The sequence below is a fragment of the Chiloscyllium punctatum genome, chromosome 19 (assembly GCF_047496795.1).
Source record: "Chiloscyllium punctatum isolate Juve2018m chromosome 19, sChiPun1.3, whole genome shotgun sequence".
Taxonomy (NCBI): domain Eukaryota; kingdom Metazoa; phylum Chordata; class Chondrichthyes; order Orectolobiformes; family Hemiscylliidae; genus Chiloscyllium; species Chiloscyllium punctatum.
This window is the reverse complement of record NC_092757.1, coordinates 44306213-44327014: the sequence shown is the minus strand read 5'-3', so window position 1 is coordinate 44327014 and position 20802 is coordinate 44306213. Positions and strand designations below refer to the sequence as shown.

The window sequence follows — 20802 nt, the reverse complement described above, 5'->3', positions numbered from 1 at the left end:
CTTAAAACAGGCAACTGCATTCCTCAATTCTGGATTTTCCCAGAAGGGGAAAAGTCTTCTCTGTATTCATCCATTAGGCAAGAAGCATATGCCCAACTTTCCTGAAAAGGAATTTACCCAGCCAAACTTCTGAGCTGCTTCCAATGCAAGTATAATCTTCCTTAAAGAGATCAAAACTTTACACAGTACTCTCACTAATGTCCTGCATCAAAACTTCCCTACTTTTACACTGCATTGCAATAAAAGCAAATATTTTATTGCTAGTGAGTTTTGAGAAGATTGCTGACACAGTGTATTTCATGCACTAGGACAGTGAGAACCTACCACAAACTACGCAATCTAAACTTTTGTGCCAAAGTGGATAACTCTACGTTTTCCCACAATATATTCCAACGGTCAACCTTTGCCCAGCCATACCTCAGGCAGACTCTTCCAACTTAAACCTTCCCCTCCCTGCAATGGCCCCAAGTCATGTATCCATAATGCAGATGAGCAAACACTGGCTAGCCTCTGAATCCTTACCCAACAATCCTATCTTGTATTGTGTGCTACAACTGTAAATAGTTTCAGAAAAAACTCAAATTGTTTTGATACAAACTTTGTGCATCTTTCCAAATGGAGATAAGGATTAGCAGTGGGAATCATACTGAATACTCAAAATGTCACCAATTGGTTCAGTAACAATCTTAAGACTTCACCAGTCCACAATTATATTGATCCATATATCTGTGATCTGACAGAACAATGATAAACCAGATGATCACTTTCCCAAGCACTAACACTAAATCCCTGTTAAAAGGAAGTTTTTACAATTCAATCATACAAGAAAAATACTTACAGCAATTCTCTTATAATACATTCAAAAGAATCAGTAATACAAATCATTGCAGCTCCGAGGGACAGATCTGAAATGATCCAGAATCCTTTGATTGGTGCAGGTGGACTGTAAGAATTTGAAGACATATACACACAAAGTGAAAATAATGCAACTGTCATATTTCTTACCAAACAGAAAGGTGACAAAAAATATTGAAAAGAATTGAGAGAGAGTGACTGTGACTAGAATTCCCAGAAACCTATTTCTATAATCAACTACTTTAAAATAAAGGACTACATTCAACTTAAACTCAGTTTGTAAAAATCGCTAAAATTGCAACATCTGCATCCCGTGAATGAATAAATGAAGCAAAACCTGCACATACGAAGATGTAATTCGGGCTATATACCAGTTAATCTTTTTACCTTCAGCCTCCTGTCTTATTTAACCTTGATCAAATTGTGGAAATAATTTCTCTTTAACCTACCTGATTCCCTTAGGATCTTAAACTTAAATCAAATCAACCCTTAACTTTTTAAAGTTCCAGGGAATACTGTCTCTTATTATCCAGAAAACGTATAATTGACAGGATCAGAAGCCAATATATTGTTTCCAAGTCTTAATACCCAGAATTACTCTGAGGTGTGGAAGGCCAGTATTATAGTAACCATTCTGATCATTTAATTTTATGGACCTCAAGACATTTCAATGAAATATCTGCCACCTGCCCCCTCAAAAATGTCCATTTGGATGTCCACTGCCTCAGCTTTTCATTAAACAAAAAAACGTTGTTCTGTTTTTGTTTTGCTCCAAAGTAGATGACCCCACATTTGCTAACATTCTTGCCTATTCATTTACACCATCAACCTCTCTTTGAAATGTTATGCTTACATCTACACTTCTTACAATGCTACTTGTCTTGGTATCATCAGCAAATTTACAATGCTCCTGTGAAAATGAAGAAGGATGGCAAGATTTGTAAACCTTGGATGACAAGAGAAATTATGAGATTAGTCAAAAAGGAAAAAAAGGAAACATATCTTTAGGAAACTCAATTTAGACAGAGCCTTGAATGCATACTAAGACAGGAGGAAACAACGCCAACAAATCAGGAGGGCTGAAAGAGGCCATGAAATGTCTTTGGCAAACGGAATTAAGGAAAATATACGTATATAAGGAGCAAGAGGATAGCTAGGGAAAGGGTAGGCCCACTCAAGAACAAAAGGAGTGTATTTTAGCGTGGAGCCGAAGGAAGTGGGTGAGGTCCTTAATGAATGCACTGGTATTCACCATGTCCTTCTCTTTTGTGATAGAGAGTTGCAGGAGGGGTATGTTGATATTTGGGGCATGTCAATAAGAAAGGAAGTGGTATTGGGTGTTTTAAAAGGCATTAAGGTAGACAAATCCCCACACCTGATGGGATCTATCACAGAATGCTGAGGGAGGCAGGTGAGGAAATTACTGGGACCTTGAACAAAATCTTCAAATCCTCTTTAGTCACATGAGAGATACCAGAGAACTGGAGAATACCCAATATTGTTCCTTAGTTTAGGAAGGGCAACAGGGATAAGTCAGGAAATTATAGGCCACTGAGCCTTATATCAGTGGTAGGGAAATTATTGAAGATACTTAGGGATTTAGTCACAATTAGAAAAATATGACTTATTAGTGACAGGTAGCACGACTTTGTGCAGGCAAGGTCATGTCTCTCAAACCGGATTGAGATTTTTTGAAGTGACACGGATGATTCATGATGGCAGAGTGGTAGATGCTGTCTTTATGAACTTCAGTAAGGCCTGTGACAGTATCTTGCTTGAATTCCAAAGTCACTGGTCAATATAAACAGCTTCCAGCAGGCTCCAAAGAGTAATCACTTATTTTAAACTGGGATTCTTTTCTCAGAACACTTAATTATTGAACCAGATGTACAACTAGTCAGTAAAACCCAAACACAACCTTCTACCCAAAAACCCAGGCACAACCAGTTCAACATATGATTTCTCCTCTTTTTTTATCCCCCAACAGTTTCTGTGGTTGGCTGGCCAGCACTAGCCTCGCCTAAAGTGATGAATGCAACATCACAATCAGCTGCCAGTCCTTGAACATAACATATCCTGATGCCAACCAACTGCAGTATTCTTACAGCAATAATTAATCTTCAATTATCTTTCCAGGCCAGCTCCCATATGCATACATCACTTTGCTTGTCCTCTTCTTCTCTTAAAACAAGATACTGTTCAAACTTTGATTCTCAACTTCAGCTCAGAGTTCCAGAACTGAGAAAACTTAAGAAAAGTGGGCCGGTCCAAGCCACCACTCAGTGATCAGGAGACAAAGATTCTACCTCAGCATATAACAATAACCCCTCCCCAGCATGCTTGGCCTAAGAATGACAGAGGCATAAGTTAAGGGTTTGTAAAACATTCATGCATTAAAAATAGCACATAAAACAGGTTTTCCCTAAGATTTTAACAATCCAAAACATTTTCCAGCTATAGAGTAATAAGGAACATGGGAAGATGATACCTGCATGGCAGTGGTTTGGTGCACAGGACATGTTCTACTAAGCATTTCTGCTCTGCAGCCAACTCCTGAAGTGCACTTTTATCTTCGTCATCTGTAGGCATAAAAGCACAAGGTGATCCACAACTTCAGGAATGCAGAAGTATTAACTGATAGATTTAAAAAGACTTGCAAATTATACCAAAAAGAACAGATGAGGCAGATCTAAACTACTTCACTTCCAAAAGTGATTCACTAATCTTATTTAGGTAAGGAAATCTGCTGTCATTTCCTGATGTGGCCTACATATGACTCCTGACCCAAAGCAATGTGGTCGACTCTTAACTGCCCACTGAAATGGTATGGTATTGCTACAAAGTTTAAAGAATTAAATTAGACAGACCATCAACTTAGACAGTGAAAATTACAATGGCAACCCAGTTCTGTTATCCCTGCAACGTCCTCTGCGCTAACACCTTGGGGTTAATGAAAGAACTGATAGAGCTATCCCACAGATGAGGCAAAAGTGAGGACTGCAGATGCTGGAAATCAGAGTCTAGATTAGAATGGTACTGGAAAAACACAGCTTCAGTGCTGATGAAGGGCTTTTGCCCGAAACGTCGATCTTCCTGCTCCTCTGATGCTGCCTGACCGGCTGTGCTTTTCCAGCACCACTCTAATCTAGACCCTATCCCACAGATGAGTCAATAAATCTTCAAACAACTCAACTTACTACATGACATCAAGAAATGTCTGAAGGCATTGATACTGCAAAGTCTGTAAGCTCTGCCAACATTTTGGCAACTTGTGCTCCATAAATAGCTACAACACTACCCAACCTACTCTAAAACACTGACACAATAATGTGGTTTTGCCACGTATACCCTGTCCATAAAAACCAGGACAAATTAAATCCAACCAGTCAACACCCTATCAGTAAAGTTATGGAAATACTCAATTGTTCAGTAATAATCTGATCAAAGACGCTTAGTTGGGTTTTGTGGGGGCCACTCAGTTCCTGATCTCATTACAGCCTTGGGTCAAGCATGGACAAAGAGCTGAATTCCAGAGGTGAGGTGAGTGTGGCATCAAGCAGCCTGCATAAAAACAGTCAACAGGAGTAAAAGGGGAAACGGTCTGTTGGTTGGAGTCTTGTGGGAGAAACAAAGATGGCTGCGGCTAGGAGTCCCAAAATATCACTGCAGGAGCTCCTCATGATATTGTCTTGTACATAACCATTTTCAGTTACATTATTAACAACTTTCCTTCTGACAGTAAAGTCAGAAGTAGGGGTTTTCCAAATGGGAACTGTACAAAATTCAGGACCATTCACAGCTCCTCAGATACTAAGCAGCCAGTGTCCAAATTCAGCAAGACCATGACAATGCCCAGGCTTGAGGTGATTAAATGGCAAGTAATATTCCTGTCACACAAAAGGTCAGGTAATGACGATCTCAAACAAGACAAAAATCTAACCCATTGATCCACAACTTCCAAATGCAGTAACAACAAAGCTGTCTGTTGCATTAATTCTGATGATCCTACCTTCTGCAGGAGTGCCTCAGGCTTGTCCAACTTTTTCCTTAACTGAGGATGCCCCGAGCAGTGTCTGACTATTTCTCACACTTCTGCCCTCACCCCACAACAATGATAGGGTCCCCCTTCTTATTTTTCTCTGCATCAGCATCACCAAAGGATCATAGTTAGATGGTTATGTGATTGTTCTTGACTGGACCGAAGGGTGTTTTTTGTGCTGTAGATCTCTACAACTCTGTGAATAAGCCACCATTTTCACCATCTTCAGTGGAATGACACAAGACATCTCTCCCTGCTCACCCTTTTGCAGGGACCATTCCCCTAGAACACCTTGCCCACTCCTCAATCAACATCCCCACACAGCATCTTCCCATGCAGTCATAAAAGGTACAACACCTCCATTTACTTCCTCCCTTCTCAGCATTCAAGGTCTCTGACACAACTTCCAGATGAAGCAACGATTTACTTATACTTTGCTCAATCTAATCTATATTCGCTGCTCTGCACTGGGGAGAGAAAACACAGACTGAGTGGCCACTTTGCAGAACACCTACACTCTGCCCCAAATTTCTAGTTACCTGCCACTTCAACATCACTGCATTCCTTTGTATCTGACCTGTTGCAGTGCTCCAGTGAAGCTCAACGCAAACTCATCATCTGCTTAAGTATTTTATGCCTTCAGGACTCAGCATCAAGTTAAAAAATTTCAAAGCATGAACACACCCTTCCATGTCTAAAGTCTACCTTCGCAACCTGAGACCCTGTCATGAAATGGGCTGCTTTCAACACAGCCAATCAATTTTCACCCACTCAGTCTCCATTATCACCTTCTTGCTTCTCTTCATCTCTGGCTTGTTTGCTTAAAGTCCCTTTATTTTGCTACCCTTCTTGCACTCTGTTTCATCTCCACCCATCTGCTCACTCCTAATTATCCGAATTTTGGATTATCCGAACAAGATCTCAAGGTCCCGTAAAAACGCTACTGCTGTTACTGTTAGAACTACACCAAGGTGGAAGGAACAATTGAGAAAATTAGTTCCACCAAGAAATAGTGGATTGATTATGCCTCCCTAGCTTGGAGTGCTGGCAAAACCAAGGGACTCATTATTGATTTTCAGCAGGATGTTACTCATGTCCCCCCTGCACATCTACAGCACAGAGGTGGAATGAGTGGAGTCTGTCATTCTCCTGGGAGTGGTCATCAACAGCAAGCTTTCTTGGACTCTCCACGTGGACGCACTGGTTACAAAGGCTCAACATCTCATTTTCCTCAGGCAGCTGAGAAAATTTGGCATGACGGTGAATAGCCTTGCCAATTTTTATAGGTGCGCCATTGAGAGTATTCTGTCTGGATGTATCACTACCTGGTATGGCAACTGTACCGTTCAAGATCGGAGACAGTTAGTGAGTGGTGAGCTCGGCCCAGACAATCACAAAGGCCAATCTACCAGGCCCGCTGTCAAGGAAAGGCCGCCAGCATTCTCAAAGATCCATCCCACCCTGGCAATGTTTTTCTACAACCTCTCGCATTGGAGAGAAGATATAGAAGCCTGAACACATGTACCAGCCAGTTTCAAAACAGTTTCTACCCTACTGTTGTTAGAATACTGAATGGACTCAAACTCTTAGCATTCACCTGTACCTGTGCTTTGGTTTTGCTGCTGTTTACCTATATTTATCTATGCTATTAAAATATGATCTGCCTGTATTGCTCACAAGACAAATCTTTTCACTGTGCCTTGGTACACATGACAATAAATTCATGCATTTGATAAGCCCTTTAGTTGTGAAGGAAAAGGAAGACCTCAGAGGATTAGTTCCACAGTTTCATTTGGAAATCCTAATGTGAATGTTTTGTGTATTTTTTTAATAAAACACATTTTATCTATTAAATAACTTATACTGCTGTAACTACTAGTTATTTATTGGAGAGATATATGGACAGGGAATTGAAGTGAAAAAGTTAAAATAATGCCTCAGGGAAGAAAACTACCCAGCTGTACATTACAGAAAGCATGACACCAATTCACAGCTTTTAACTTGATGGAGTACAACTCTCAGCTGTCCTCCATTTAACACATTGCCAAGTCCAATTGCTTCTGAACCTCTATGGTTGGAATAATATATCCTGTAGGAAGACCAGGGCTATGTTGCATTGAAAACTCAGGACAGCCTCAAAAGCAAGGTCTGATCAACAAAACAGCTTCAGTATCGAGAATAAAAGCATAACGGTGCAGATGCTGGAGATATGAAATAAAAAAAACTTGACTCACATTCAAAGAGAGAGAAAAAGAGAGTTATCATTTTGAGCCCAGTGTGATCTTTTGAATCATATCAACGACTGACAATATTTGTCTCTGGTAGTGAGTTACCTACTCAAACACTTCAAAGCATTAGGTCAGTGCATATTATTACACTAAAAGAATCTTATAATTGCATTTAATTTCTTACTGATTAAAATGTCTTTTGTAAAATATCATGAATTGAGCAATATCCAGTGTTTGCATACATTTTATCAAATGAATGAAATAAGAACGTGCTTTTTTTTTAAAAAAGTAATTGCATAACTTCCTTTATACGGATAGCTGATCTGATCGAAAAAAAAAATCAGTTATCTGAACAAATTACTCCCCGCCTCTCTCATTCAGATAATCAAGGTTGTTCTGTTCCACCGTTTCCTCGCTGCTTCTAGTTCTAAAGGATGGTTTCTGGATTCAATGTTAACTATATACTCTACCTGAGCTGAAGAAATTTTCCAGTTCATTGACCCATGTCAGCCCGACACTGTGTACACCAGCTAGGTGTGTGCAATGATACCGTGTTGGACATAATGGATCTAGAAAGAAAAGATCAGATAAATGAATGACAACTATTCCTCATTGTGGATACATTGACTTGCCACAGGTCTAAATTATCAGAGATAGTGGAATAATAGGCAAAAAAAAAGCTGATTCGTATTAAACTCTCATTCAAATAGAATATTTATTAGGGATAAAGTAATGGATGAAAAGGAGATTTATAGTGTTCAACACCAATGCAATTACATCGGCTGCCAGGTATATGGTTTTAAGTTATATAAATGAATAAATGTAGGAGCACAGTAAAGACGTTGCACCATACCTTTATGCAATGTGATTGGGCAGGAGAAATCAGATTGCAATTGCTCGATGTCATCCCCAGTCACCAGTTTTAAGCTCAATTCCAATTCCACACATTCAAACACGTAGAGCGAAGGAAGAGACTCACATCTCAGGTCCCAAGATTCACTGGCCTAAACATGAAGAGTATAAACCTTCAACTTGCTAACAATCTATAATGTCCGGATTACCTCAAACAATACAAGCAAGCCAATGTAATTAATATAAATTAAAATTAGAAATATTACCATAATTGCACATTGAATAAGTTCAGCCAGCATTGCATGGTAAATATTAGCACAACTGGAAATGACTATATTATGGTAGCCATTTTATGTATTTCATAAAATCTTGAGGGTTGGACAATAATTCGGTTAATAATATTTAGCCCACTGGCTCATGGTCCTGCTTTCTGTTCTAATCGATTTCTTCAACCCCCATGTACCTATCTAGCTTCCTCTTAAATACTTCGTTTTTTTTCTTAACTATGGGCTGTATCAACATATTTCATATTCCCACCATACTAAGTAAAGATATTTTCTGAATTTCCTTCCAGATTAGTTAGTGACTATCACATATCTATAAACTCCAATTTTGACCATCCCAACAAATGGAAAACCTTTTGCAAGTGTAACTTAATTCAAACACCAGCACACTCCTCAGCTTTGTGAAAGAGGCGGCCCTGGTCGCTTGTTTAAGTCATTATAACCTCAGTTTGTAAATTGTCCCGTGATTCTTCTTTGAATCTTCTCAAAAGCCTACATATCTATTTTTAATATCAAGACCAAAACTGTACCATATTCTAACCTCCATTATATTCTAATCAAAGTACAACACAAATTTAACATAACTTTGAATTTTAATTCAGACGGTCAACAAATGAACCTTATTTGCAGAGTTTGCCTTTAAAAAGAAAGTTATTTTAATCTAGGTCACTACTTTATGACTTGCATGGATATACCCCTAGTTATATTTCTCCTCTTCCCCATTTGGGTTCTTACTTTCCAAGAAAAGTGCAACATCCTTATTTGGGCTACCAAAAGGCAGCATTACATACTTATCCATGGTAAAACATCAATTAGATTCTGCAAGTTTATTCTCTTTTATAACAACACAATAATTATTTGCACTATCCTATTACAGTTGCTTGTTCCTGAGGTTTTATCTACATGCATTAATTTTTGTAATTTTGCCTCCCACCACACAAAACACATACACAGGCAAGACTGCTTGGGAACTACACACTGAAAACAATGAAAGGTGGATAATAGCACATCAGCAACTCAATCACCTCACTACACAGGAGGCAGATTGAGGATTGCAATATCTGATGGGTAGAGGGCAGGGAGAAAGGAGAGACAGGAAGGAGGGGGGAATAAAAGGCCACACAAACAGTAAAGCTACCAAGATCAAGATTAATCATAAGTTCCAAATGCATATACTTCTTATTTGCATATGATCCATTTCCATCTTACCATCTGATCTTCCTCTTCATCCCCCTCAAGAACCACACAGTGGTATAACATGCCGGATTGTGTAGCAATAACCAGAATGTTTGGGGTACAGGGAAGGCACAGTATGGCACAAGCATCATAGCCGTAATTATCCTCAGCAGCTGGGTGCATTGGTAGAGGACCCAGCAACTTCCCAATAAGACCAGTGCTAGGAGAGAAGATTAAGTAAAGCTCACGTCACATTTTGTTTCCAACAATAGTTTTATTCTCACCTGAGCAGCTATTACAAGTGTAAAAATCCCAGATCCAGAATGTCACTAGTCTTGGCAAATACACAATACTATCTCAATGAAAAGTTACAAATTAATTAGAATACTGTAATAAAATTTGGGTTTATTGAATGAATCCTCTTGGTTACACTAAGCAGATACTTACTCTCTAGAGTTCACTTTCACTAACATCTAGTCAAATAGGGTCATAGAGATGTACAGCATGGAAACAGACCCTTCAATCCAACTTGTCCATGCCGACCAGATATCCTAACCTAATCTAGTCCCATTTGCCAGCACTTGGCCCATAACCCTCTAAACCCTTCCTATTCATGTACCCATCCAGTTGCTTTTTAAATGGTATAACTGTACCAGCCTCCACCACTTCCTCTGGCAGCTTATTCCATACACACAACACCCTCTGCGTGAAAAAGGTGCCCCTTAAGTCCCTTTTAGATCTTTCCCCTCGCACCCTAAACCTATGCCCTCTAGTTCTTGACTCCGCACTCCAGGGAAAAGCACTCACCCTATTCATGCTCGTCATGATTTTATACACCTCCATAAGGTCTTCCCTCAGCCTCCGATGCTCCAGGGAAAACAGCCCCAGCCTATTCAGCCTCTCCCTATAGCTGAAATTTTCCAACATCCGTGTAAATCTTTTCCAAACCCTTTCAGGTTTCATAAAATCCTTCCGATTGGAAGGAGACCAGAAATGCGTACAATATTCCAAAAGTCCTGTATAGCTGCAACATGACCTCCCAACTCCTATACTCAATACTCTGGCCAATAAAGGAAAGAATACCAAACGCCTTCTTCACTATCCTATCTACCTGCGACTCCACTTTCAAGGAGCTATGAACCTGTACTCCAAGGTCTCTTTGTTCAGCAACACTCCCCAGGACCTTACCATTAAATGAACAAGTCTCACTATAATTTGCTCTTCCAAAAGCAGCACCTTGCATTTATCTAAATTAAGCTCCATCTGCCACTCCTTGGCCCATTGGCCCAACTGATCGGGATCCCGTTGTAATCGGAGGAAACCTTCTTTGCTGTCCACAACATCCCCAATTTTGGGGTCATCTGCAAACTTACTGCATGATCTGGGGTTTTTGGTGTGTGGGGGGGGCGGTTGACAATCAAATGCCTTTTCTGCATTGTATTGTCCAACAGCCCATTAATCTCCTTGAAATTCTTTGAAGAGTGGACAGATTTAGACTTTAAACTGGCTAGATCACCAAGTTCCAAGAGATCACGGCAAAGTGATAGTGTTACTGAGCCACTAATCCAGACTAATGCTCTGAAGAAATAGGTTGAATTTAAATGCAATTAATACATCTGGAATACAGACATCAGTAATAACAACAGTAAGAACAATCACTGATTTTTGCCAAATTCCAGCTGACTCACTAATGTCCTTCAGGGAAGGAAATCTAATGCCCTCCTCAGGTCTGGCCTAGATATCAGTCCAAACCCACAGCAATGCGGCTGAACTTTAAGTGCATCTAAATGGCCTAGAAAGCCGCTCAATTCAGATAGCAGTCAAAGATGGGCAATAAATGTTGGCCTGGGAAGTGACTCATGCATTCCCTGAGAGAAGAAAACAAGATATGAACATAGGAACATCAAAACAAAAACACAGGTCATTCAGCCCATAAAGCCTGGTCCATCACAATAAGATCACGGTTGATCAGACCATGACCTCTATAGCTCTCAACTCCATTTACAGATCAAAAATCAGCCTCTACTGCAGAAGACTACCCCTTCTTTCCAAAAAAGCAGCTATGTGAATCTTCTCCAAAGCCCCTACAGTACTCATACATCCATCCTTAAGTAAGGAACCCAAAACTGCACACAGTACTTTAAGTATGGTTGTCCCAACACCCTGCACAGTCATAGCAGAGCTTCAGCATTTCTATTCCACTCCCTTACAATAAAGGCCAAAATTCCTTTCACCTTGAATAGCTGTCATGCTTACTTTTGGCAATTCTTTTTCAACACTACCCAGATCCCTCTGTACTGCAGCATAGTGCAGTCCTTTAAATAATTTTCTGCTTTGCTCTTCCTCCCTGCAAGGTCAACCACCTTACAATGATTCATATTATACTCCATCTGCCAATATCTTTCTGCGCATATAAATTTGCAGATTGTGTGCTCCTCACAATTTGCGTTGCTGTGTATAGTCACAAATTTGGCTAAAATAATTGGTCTCTTCAACCAAGTCAATTAGTTCAGGCTCCAGCCCAGATGTCTATAGCACTCTTAGTTGCAGTTTGACAATCCAACAATGATCCATTCGTTCCAAATTATTAGCCAATTGTCTATCCATACCAATATATTATCTCAACATGATAAACCTTTATCTCAACAACTAAACTTCTTCTCGGCACATTATTAAATCTCTTTGGAAATCCAAATACAGCACAGCTGCTTCACTTTATCTAATATACATGTTACACTGGCAAAGAACACCAATAAATTTGTCAAGTAACACTTGTTTTTCACAAAACTGTATTAACTTTGCCTAAAACACCCAATGCCTACTTCAAAATGGATACCAGCACTTTCCCTACAACAGATGACAGGCTAACAGACCAATAGTTTCCTGCTGTCTCCCTTCTTTGTTGAGGGTCATGAGGCCACTTTATATTTCAGTGAGTGTTGGAAATATAATACAAAACCTCACTAAATTAAATAGAAAACCTGTGCATTATCCAGAAAATAATGAAAGGTTCACATTGTCCTGGACACCCTTATTACTAAATGAAATCAAAACTTGCTATGAGCCTAGTTAGCCTAAGTCTTTACCGGTCACTCCCAACTGACCCAGCATGCATTATATTGTTTTTTGCTTGCCTCTCCCGACTAAATGCAAAGGCTTTACATCTGGTCTCTTCACTGGCTGTGGGTTGACTGGTGGAGCTGTTAAATCTATGACTGAGCCAAGAAGCCAGCACATGAGTGCTACATATCAAAATACTTTCCCTCCTAACACTGCACAACTAATGCCCCCAAAGGATTTGTAACGACTGGACAGGTTAGGATAATAGGTAGATTAAAAGGTATATTTAGGGTTCATTAACTTCAATGCAATCCTATCATCATACCAATTCCTCATTTTATTCCTGCAGCTCCAGAGAAGGTGGTGAACTCCCAAAATTCAGAACCTCCGTTCACTTCAGAGGCACAGTAGAACGTAAAGCACAAAGGTATCCTCGTCCAGATGGCCATCAGTTCTCAAACAATAATTATATAATAACTAACAAACAATATGCATCAGGTAAAAAGTTTGAATCCATAACTGAAGCTAAAAATCATACAACACCAGGTTATAGTTCAACAGGTTTATTTGGAAACACTAGCTTTTAAGCGCTGCTTCTTTAACGGGAGGTTGTCCATCTGATGAAGGAGCAACGCTTCCAAATAAACCCGTTGGGCTATAACCTGGTGTTGTGATTTTTAACTTTGTCCACCCCAGTCCAACACCAGCACCTCCAAGTCATAATTAAAGTTGTTTTCCTGAAGCCTATTTACCTCAATTACCTTGCCCACCAACCCTTTTCAACGTGCTCAGTGGCACACATTTACCTGTTGTTGTGAGTGAGGTTGCAATAGATCAAGAAGGTCTCGCCATTTTCATACAGAACGTAAAGTGGATAGACCTGAACCTCTTCTTTGGAACGACGCCCAGGGGCAGAAGTCAAAGGACCAAAATCAAAAGCAACTGCAGTCTCCCCGAGTGATGCTGTATATGATCTACAGTGGTAGAGACACACAGAATTATTACAGTGCAGATGAAGACCATTCAGCCCATTGTGACTGCACCAGCTCTATTATCCAGCACCAATCTCCTGCCTTCCCCGAGACCCCTGCATACCATGACCTTTCAATGCCCTTTGAATACTCAAGTAAATCTACCTCCACTATTTTTTTGAGCAGTGCATTCCACAGCCTAACCACTCATTGTTAGAGGCTCTTCCTTCATCACCTCCACTCTGCTTGCACATCTGTTTATATCACCTTCCTCGTTCTTGAAACATCATCCCCTTTCTAAATAATTGTACCTGAGGAAGAGAAATAATTTGCATATAAAAGGGGAAGGCAGTTGCAGCTCTAGCATAAAAGTAGTGAAACCCAGATAAGGTCCAATAGCTAGTAAACATCTAGGAAACAGCAACCGTAACATCATTAGTTCAAATAAAATTTTAGCGAATAAACAATCAAAAAGAACTGGTCTAGAAAATTAGCTAATTTAAAAAATATAAGGAACTGGCCCAGGTAACTTGAAACACAACAAAGAGCACTGCATAAGCACTGGTACAAGAGCAGGGTACCCACTATTGGACAAGTAATCCAAATGCCTGGATTAAAACAAACAAGAAAATGTGAAACGCAGCCACAACAGTTTACATAGAAAATTGGAGCAGGAGTAGGCCATTGAGCCCTCTTCAATATGATCATTGGTCATCCAAGACTTGAGGATCAGTTTTGTTTTAAATTTGGAAATAAAACCTAATTTCAATAGCTGTCAGATTTATGAACATTTGGTTTCTGCAGTCATGTGTCTTAAGGTTTTAGGTCTTTCTGTGCTGTAATCACTAATGCCCAAATGCACTTCACACAAGTTCATCTGAAGCAGGCTCACTATTAGCTAAGTGAAGGTAGATCCAGCAACCTATCAGTGCTGAAGTAAAGTGTCAACCTAGATTCTGGGCTCAAGTACTAGAATACAGTTTGAATACCAATCTCAACTTTTCAACCACAAAAATATTATAACTAGAAATCATACAATTCAAATTCAAGCGAATCTCTTTTCATTTATGGACTACTCAGTTCTTGTCCACCTGTTCTCTCATTAGAGAGGGACAATTGGTGGTCATTTAACCCACAGGGGACCATGTCTCAGACGAGTAGAGACATTGAGAGAGAGAGAGTCCTTCATGCTAACTTCATAGTGCGGGAATTAAACCCACGCTGTTGCCATCATAAGCAAGCCATCTATCCACCTGACTAATCCCCAGATGTACTTCTGTAGTAGTTTGTCAAATATGCAAACAAAAAAGCCACACAATTCACCCATAAAAAAGTATATCCAATTTAATTACACCACTATTGAAAACAGTCAATCATATTCTGTTTCAATATGTTCAGAAATCTTTAGGGGGGGACAAAAGAGAAAGCAACCAAGTACACTAATCTTTAAAGATGAAGCTGTGGAAAAGCTTCTTAGAGAGACATGGCAGAATATGGGTTTATACAGGAGATACCAAGTATAAATTTGTTATTGAAAATATACAAGGCTTTGGTTTGATCATACCATGGATGGAGAATTGCATATTCTGAGAACCACATTATAGAAAGGATATTTGGAACATAGAAAGCATCAGCAAACCCAATGAAAGACAGTTAGGAAAAAAAAACTTCACTCGAAGAAGAAAGCGTAAAGCAGAATCTAACAGGCTACATATGGAGGGTCTAGAGAGATAGTGAGTGAAATATGGCTTCCTCTGGGGTGAGCAGTAATTTAGGATTTTTTTTTGGTTATGGGCCTCTAGTGAGCAGAAATCAGGCGATAAACTTGAAGTATATCAGCTCAGATGGACTTAATGACAGCACTATTGTTGCCAATAATATGGCAATTTATGCAGAGGGAGAAACAGTTAACAATTCAGATCAGACTTAGTAATTCTGTGCAGGAATAAAGATTGCTATATTGTTAGAAGTGTTGGCTTTCATACAAGATGATAAGCCCTACATGTCTAGGTGAGTGAACAGAAAGGATCTCAGATTACTCAAACTGTTGAAATTTTTTAGTGTTCATTGGCTTTGCTGATGCTTTCCAGGTTTCAAAATACGCTTTCTATAAATATAGTTCTCAGGATACAAAACACTCCACTCATGGCATAATCAAACCAACGTCTTATTCTCAACCAATTCAAATAAATTAATTTATTTCACAAATGCTTGACAGAATTGCTGCACACAACATTGCTGCTGTATTTGCCTACATTATAACAGCACTTGCCACTGAATGCTTTGGGTTGCTAAGGACAAGAAAGAAGTTACACAAGTCCAGGTTCTTTCATCATAGAACAGATAAGTTTGTACTTTCAGCAGATAATTAAATGATAACACTCAGAAATAGTAACAAGGATAAAGTAAACCATTGATAATTTAGTTATTTGAGTCATGGTAGGAAGTGTCAGTAGATGGAAAGTACAAGTTGGCAAAATACTCATATTTAGGAAAAAAAACAGCAGCACAAGTCATATCCACAGAACAAGCAAAATGATAAACATGTTTACCTTGATGTTGGTACAATATTTTCCTCTTCACACTGAGTAAGGCTAAATGTGTTCACTGGAGTCTGTGGTTGCTTTAAGTCATATAACCTGTGATGACAAAATTGAATAGTTATGGGAAGAGAACAAATATTCACCTACCCTGGTTGCACTATTTTGGTCCTCACCAAGGGTGTAAAACAAAACACACAGTATTAACATTACATGCACCCATTTAATCCACATTAAGCCTACCTTCCATCCTGCCTAGGAGCATGCTGTCCCAGGCTTTCAAGTGATAGTGAAAAATCAGTTTTAAACTGCGGGCCCATGGTAAGCAAGATACTGGCAATTTTACTGACACACATGACCCTTAATTATACAGATGTCCATCTGAAACAGCTAGCCCAAGACATGCAAAACACCCACATGAAATTTTGGACTGGCTGAAAGGAAGGGGAAATACGTATATAGCCGATAAACATTTCACTCCCAAAAGATGGAATGAACATATTTCTTTGATGGTTTTAAATGTAGACATGAATTTGAAGTGCAGATCGCTGGCTTGGTGATTTAATGCCGAATAGCCAAGTTACAGAACATCAATATGAAGCAATGCAACTTTGAGATCAAGCAGTGTATCACATTACCTTATAGAATTATCAGAGGTCAACATAACAACATGTGGTTCCTCAGTTTCACTAGGGTACCAAGCAGCATGCTTCAATGTCAGTAATGTCGAACTAGTAAAGAATCTTTCTGCTATAGGAATTGTTCTGCAATTTCAAAAGAAAAACAGTTAGTGCCCACAATATTTGTTTCTTTACAAGTAAAGAGTACAGATACAGATCTTAAACAGTTTTTATAAAGAAATGCTGTTTGTCAATTGATCCAGTAAGGTCAACAGACGAACATAAGTAGAGACCAGGAGGAATTTCAAGCAGCCAATAAATTGTCCCTGGTCAAAAAAGAGTCACAAACTAAATCTTCAGCAGGATGCCGCACCCTTCTAACTATAAATATTTCAGCTCATCTGTAATCTGGATTGTCATCAGACTGGGATATTTCAGAAGCCAATTTGATAATGGCAGCATAACTAGATTCCACTGAAACCATTTGATTAAACAAAAAAGCCATGAAATTAATTTTTTCTTAAAAAATGTTCTAAACAGAATAGATCAAAAGGTTGCTTTAGAATAAAATATTTAGGACAGCAAACTTGTGCTATGTGCAGCAAACTCCTAGTTTACTGGGCAGGAAAATATTAATCTGGTAAAATTATTTTGGACTCCAAAGAACAATACTTTTTTTTCCTTAACAATGTAAATAACAGTGGTTTAGTTATTCTTTCATGGGATATGAGCATCACTACGTAATTTTGCTTGAACTAAATATACAGAGAAACCTTGATTACCCGAATCCAGTTATCCGAAGGAGATTGTGAGGTCTCAATAGAAACATGACAAAGACATGTTCCCAACAGTGATTAAACAGACATTCTCCAAATGACTGACCTCCCGCCCTCTCTCTCCCCCCAGAGTTCTAAACCACTCTCTCCTCCTCCACCCCCCCCCCACAACCTTCAACTTCCACAGGTAATCTGACCAACACTGTCCTGTACAGGGCAAATATGGAACCTGTCAAAAAGTTGCAGAAAAACGCGTGTGTGTGCGCACACGCTATTTGGAGACTTACCCCACAGCAGTCTTAATATTTGTGTCCAGTCTGGCTGCCCCAGAGAGGAGACGGGGCGGTGTTGGATGGCGTTGAGGGGCGAGTGGGGTGCAGTGTTGGATGGGGTTTGGAGGGGGGGGGGGGGGGAGAAAGAGGTGTTGGATGGGGCGGTGTCGAGAGGACGGTGTTGGAGGCAGGGGCGTGGTTGGTCTGCACGGGGTTGGGGATGGAGTCTCGCACGTTGTGTGCTTCTGCAGTCTCCTGAACGGGGAGCAGACTAAGAACTCTTCAGTCCCAGAGGAAAGGCATTTAATTGATTAACCAAATACTTGATTATCCGAACAAAAAAGTGCCTGCCCATCTTGTTCGGATAATCGGAGGTTACCCTGTATTTATCATAAGAATTTAGAGTGCACCAACCATGGCTGGATTTGAACCCATGTCTCCAGAACATTAACCTGGAAGCCTGGACAGCAAATCCAGCGACTTCACCAACACAACACCATCACCCCCATGTGGTGTAGCACAGACTTAATACAAGTTCATGAAAAAAAAACAAACATGTTTGACATAAACACACACCATTTATCTAAACTGATCTGAAAAAAAAACACGTGAATTAACATGGAGATAAAGGGAGATAAAGAATGATGAATTAAGTTTTAACAGAAGCTAAATATCTCAATGGATGATTTCAATAAATCACGGCAAAAGGAAAATACTGCTGATACTGGAAACATTCAGCAGATGTGGCTGCATCTGTGCAGAAAGAATGCTAAATGTTTTAGTTTGCGACTTTTCCTTGAAGTTTAACAAAAGTCATCAGTCTGAAACAGCAAATTTATTCCAACTCATAACCGAGGTTATCTGAATTGTTGAGTGTTTCAAGCATTACTGAAAATAAAGCAAGAAAGCACCAGATAACTTGGCAGGTCTAACTGGAGAAAGAGAGAGAATCAAACCATTTCAAATGTGATAGGACTCTATTTCGGGAATGGGTTTTGAGTCTTTTTGAACTCAAAATATTAACTGTTTCTTTCTTTCAGATGCTGTCAGACCTGCTGACTTTCTCGACTCAAAATCTTGAGCATCCACAGTGCTGTGCTTTTATTCCACCTTTACTTATTTTGATTTTGTTACATTGGATTAACTGTTCTTTTTCTCGAAAAAGGGCCTTTTTAATCATGGAAAGAAAATACTGACATAGCAAATTTTGTTGAGTGACTTTTGAGAGAGTCAGGAGTGAACTAGCAGTTACTTTTTGCAAAGAAGAGAGCTAGTGATAGTTCATTATTCGTGCTTTTGGTATTCCCTCCATTCCTTTGGAAATTCAGGAGGGTTGAAACTTCTTCACTTAATTATTTTCCATTAAGTGATATACCATCACAAATACCAGGGCGTCAACTGAAATCATTTAACTTTTTCAAAAAACAAAAAGCAGAAATACCTAAACACTTACCGACAATTCACCCTGTTTGTTCCACCTTCAAATTCAGACCTCTTTCCCCACCGTTGGGGTAGCTCCAACACCATCATGCCTTTAGTTCCAATGAGTAGCACATGATGCTGAGTTGGACTGAGCAGAACTTCATTCACTTCAAATAGCGGTGGATTTATACATAGCAAGGTCTGCAGGTTAACAAAATAAACAACTAAACTTCAATGGCATGGAAATGGTGCATTTATGTACATCACAAATATCTTACATCCGATAAGTGATTCAGGCCAATTTCATTCCTAAGGTTTAAAATAGCACAAGAACCGAGGGTAAGGTTAATATTATAAAATGAAAAACAAATAATTGGATAAAATATTTACATAGTACTTTAAAACTCATTAAAAGGACTGTAAGATAGTCCATACAGTTCATTTCAGATGTGTCATGGCTGCAGCATGCAAGACATATAGGGCAAACACATCTGTAGTAGGTGTATGCAGTTCAAGCAGCTTCAGCTTCACATTTGAGCTGGAAACCAAGTTGCAGAATGATGACACATTAGTGACAAGGAAATGTTTCTGAATATTTTGTATCACAAGGCAGTCCCACCACTTATGATGGTCTTCTGACTTGACCAGTTATCAGTAGGAGCATGACTGCAGCGGAGGGAAATAGGGGAGCATGAGGGCAGAAGTGCAGGAGCAACAGCCTTTGCAACTGTCCAGTAGATGAACACACCACTCAACCAGATCAGCAAAAAGGAAAGCAGTGGTAGTAGGACATGGTATAATAACATGGTATTAATCAGATTCCCTGCAAAGAAAGGTGGTTGTCCAGTGCCAGGACTGTTTTCATCTTCTGAATCACTTGGTCAGTCAAGGTTATGGGTAACAGCTGGGCTGAAAGAATTTATAGCTACTAATGGGGACTATAAGTGATTGAAAATAGATGGTTGGTGGCAGCAGCCAACATGATGACAAGGCCTGATGTTTGGGAGTTGGAGTAAGGGCATGAGAGAAGGTCCATTAATGGAGAAGGAGATCTTTACCCTTTCCTTTGCCTGCCCAACTGTGTTTCTCTCACTGGGCTCCACCTATCATCGACTCTGCCCCTATCCCATCTTTAGCATTTTAATCACCTGTTTCCTCGGTACAGTCAGTTCTGAAGGGTTACCAGACCCAAAACATGAACCTTACTTTCTCTCCATAGATGCTGTCAGACTGGTTGAGTTTTTCCAGCACTTTGCTCCAACCAGTTCTTGGTATTTTTTTTCTAATTAGTTGATCCAGCAGCAAAGAAAATCCTAGTCTTTCCCACTTTCCACCCACCACATCCCTTTACTACCTTGCCTCCTGTTAAATCTGTGCAACGTTTTAACTGTTTGCCTGCTCCTCTCTCTCACACACTGTCCTCCCTCTCCCCCTTGGCTTGCACCTGGTACGATTCGATGTCGGCGTTCAAGCTCCGAAGGTTCGTGGTGTAAAACACGCTTTCGTTCACATCCCAGAAGAAAAGATCACTATCAACGCAGAAGACGAGGTTTTTAGCCGAATCGTCCGAGCGCCTGTCACTCCTCTTGAGCCGGTCCAACAGGGGATGATTGAGTAACTCCCCCCACCACCGCTCACAGCCATCCGCCATCTTGCTCAGGGACCGCCTGGAAGTGCGTCACTATAACAGGCAGCCAATGGCAACCG

The 20802-nt window shown here is 39.9% G+C and overlaps 1 protein-coding gene across 1 annotated transcript in view; it reads right to left on the bottom strand.

Annotated features, from left to right (window-relative positions):
• nup88 (nucleoporin 88) overlaps nucleotides 1-20777 on the bottom strand; it is a 46098-nt gene extending 25321 nt beyond the window's left edge. The window contains exons 1-10 of the mRNA XM_072589300.1: nucleotides 20540-20777; nucleotides 19127-19296; nucleotides 16644-16769; nucleotides 16018-16104; nucleotides 13301-13468; nucleotides 9468-9654; nucleotides 7976-8126; nucleotides 7593-7691; nucleotides 3344-3434; nucleotides 839-943 (exon numbers count right to left, since the gene is read on the bottom strand). Coding sequence (XP_072445401.1) covers nucleotides 839-943; nucleotides 3344-3434; nucleotides 7593-7691; nucleotides 7976-8126; nucleotides 9468-9654; nucleotides 13301-13468; nucleotides 16018-16104; nucleotides 16644-16769; nucleotides 19127-19296; nucleotides 20540-20746 — 1391 coding nt within the window. The 5' untranslated portion in view covers nucleotides 20747-20777. The remainder of the gene's footprint in view (nucleotides 1-838; nucleotides 944-3343; nucleotides 3435-7592; nucleotides 7692-7975; nucleotides 8127-9467; nucleotides 9655-13300; nucleotides 13469-16017; nucleotides 16105-16643; nucleotides 16770-19126; nucleotides 19297-20539) is intronic.
• Between the last annotated feature and the right edge of the window lie 25 nt (nucleotides 20778-20802).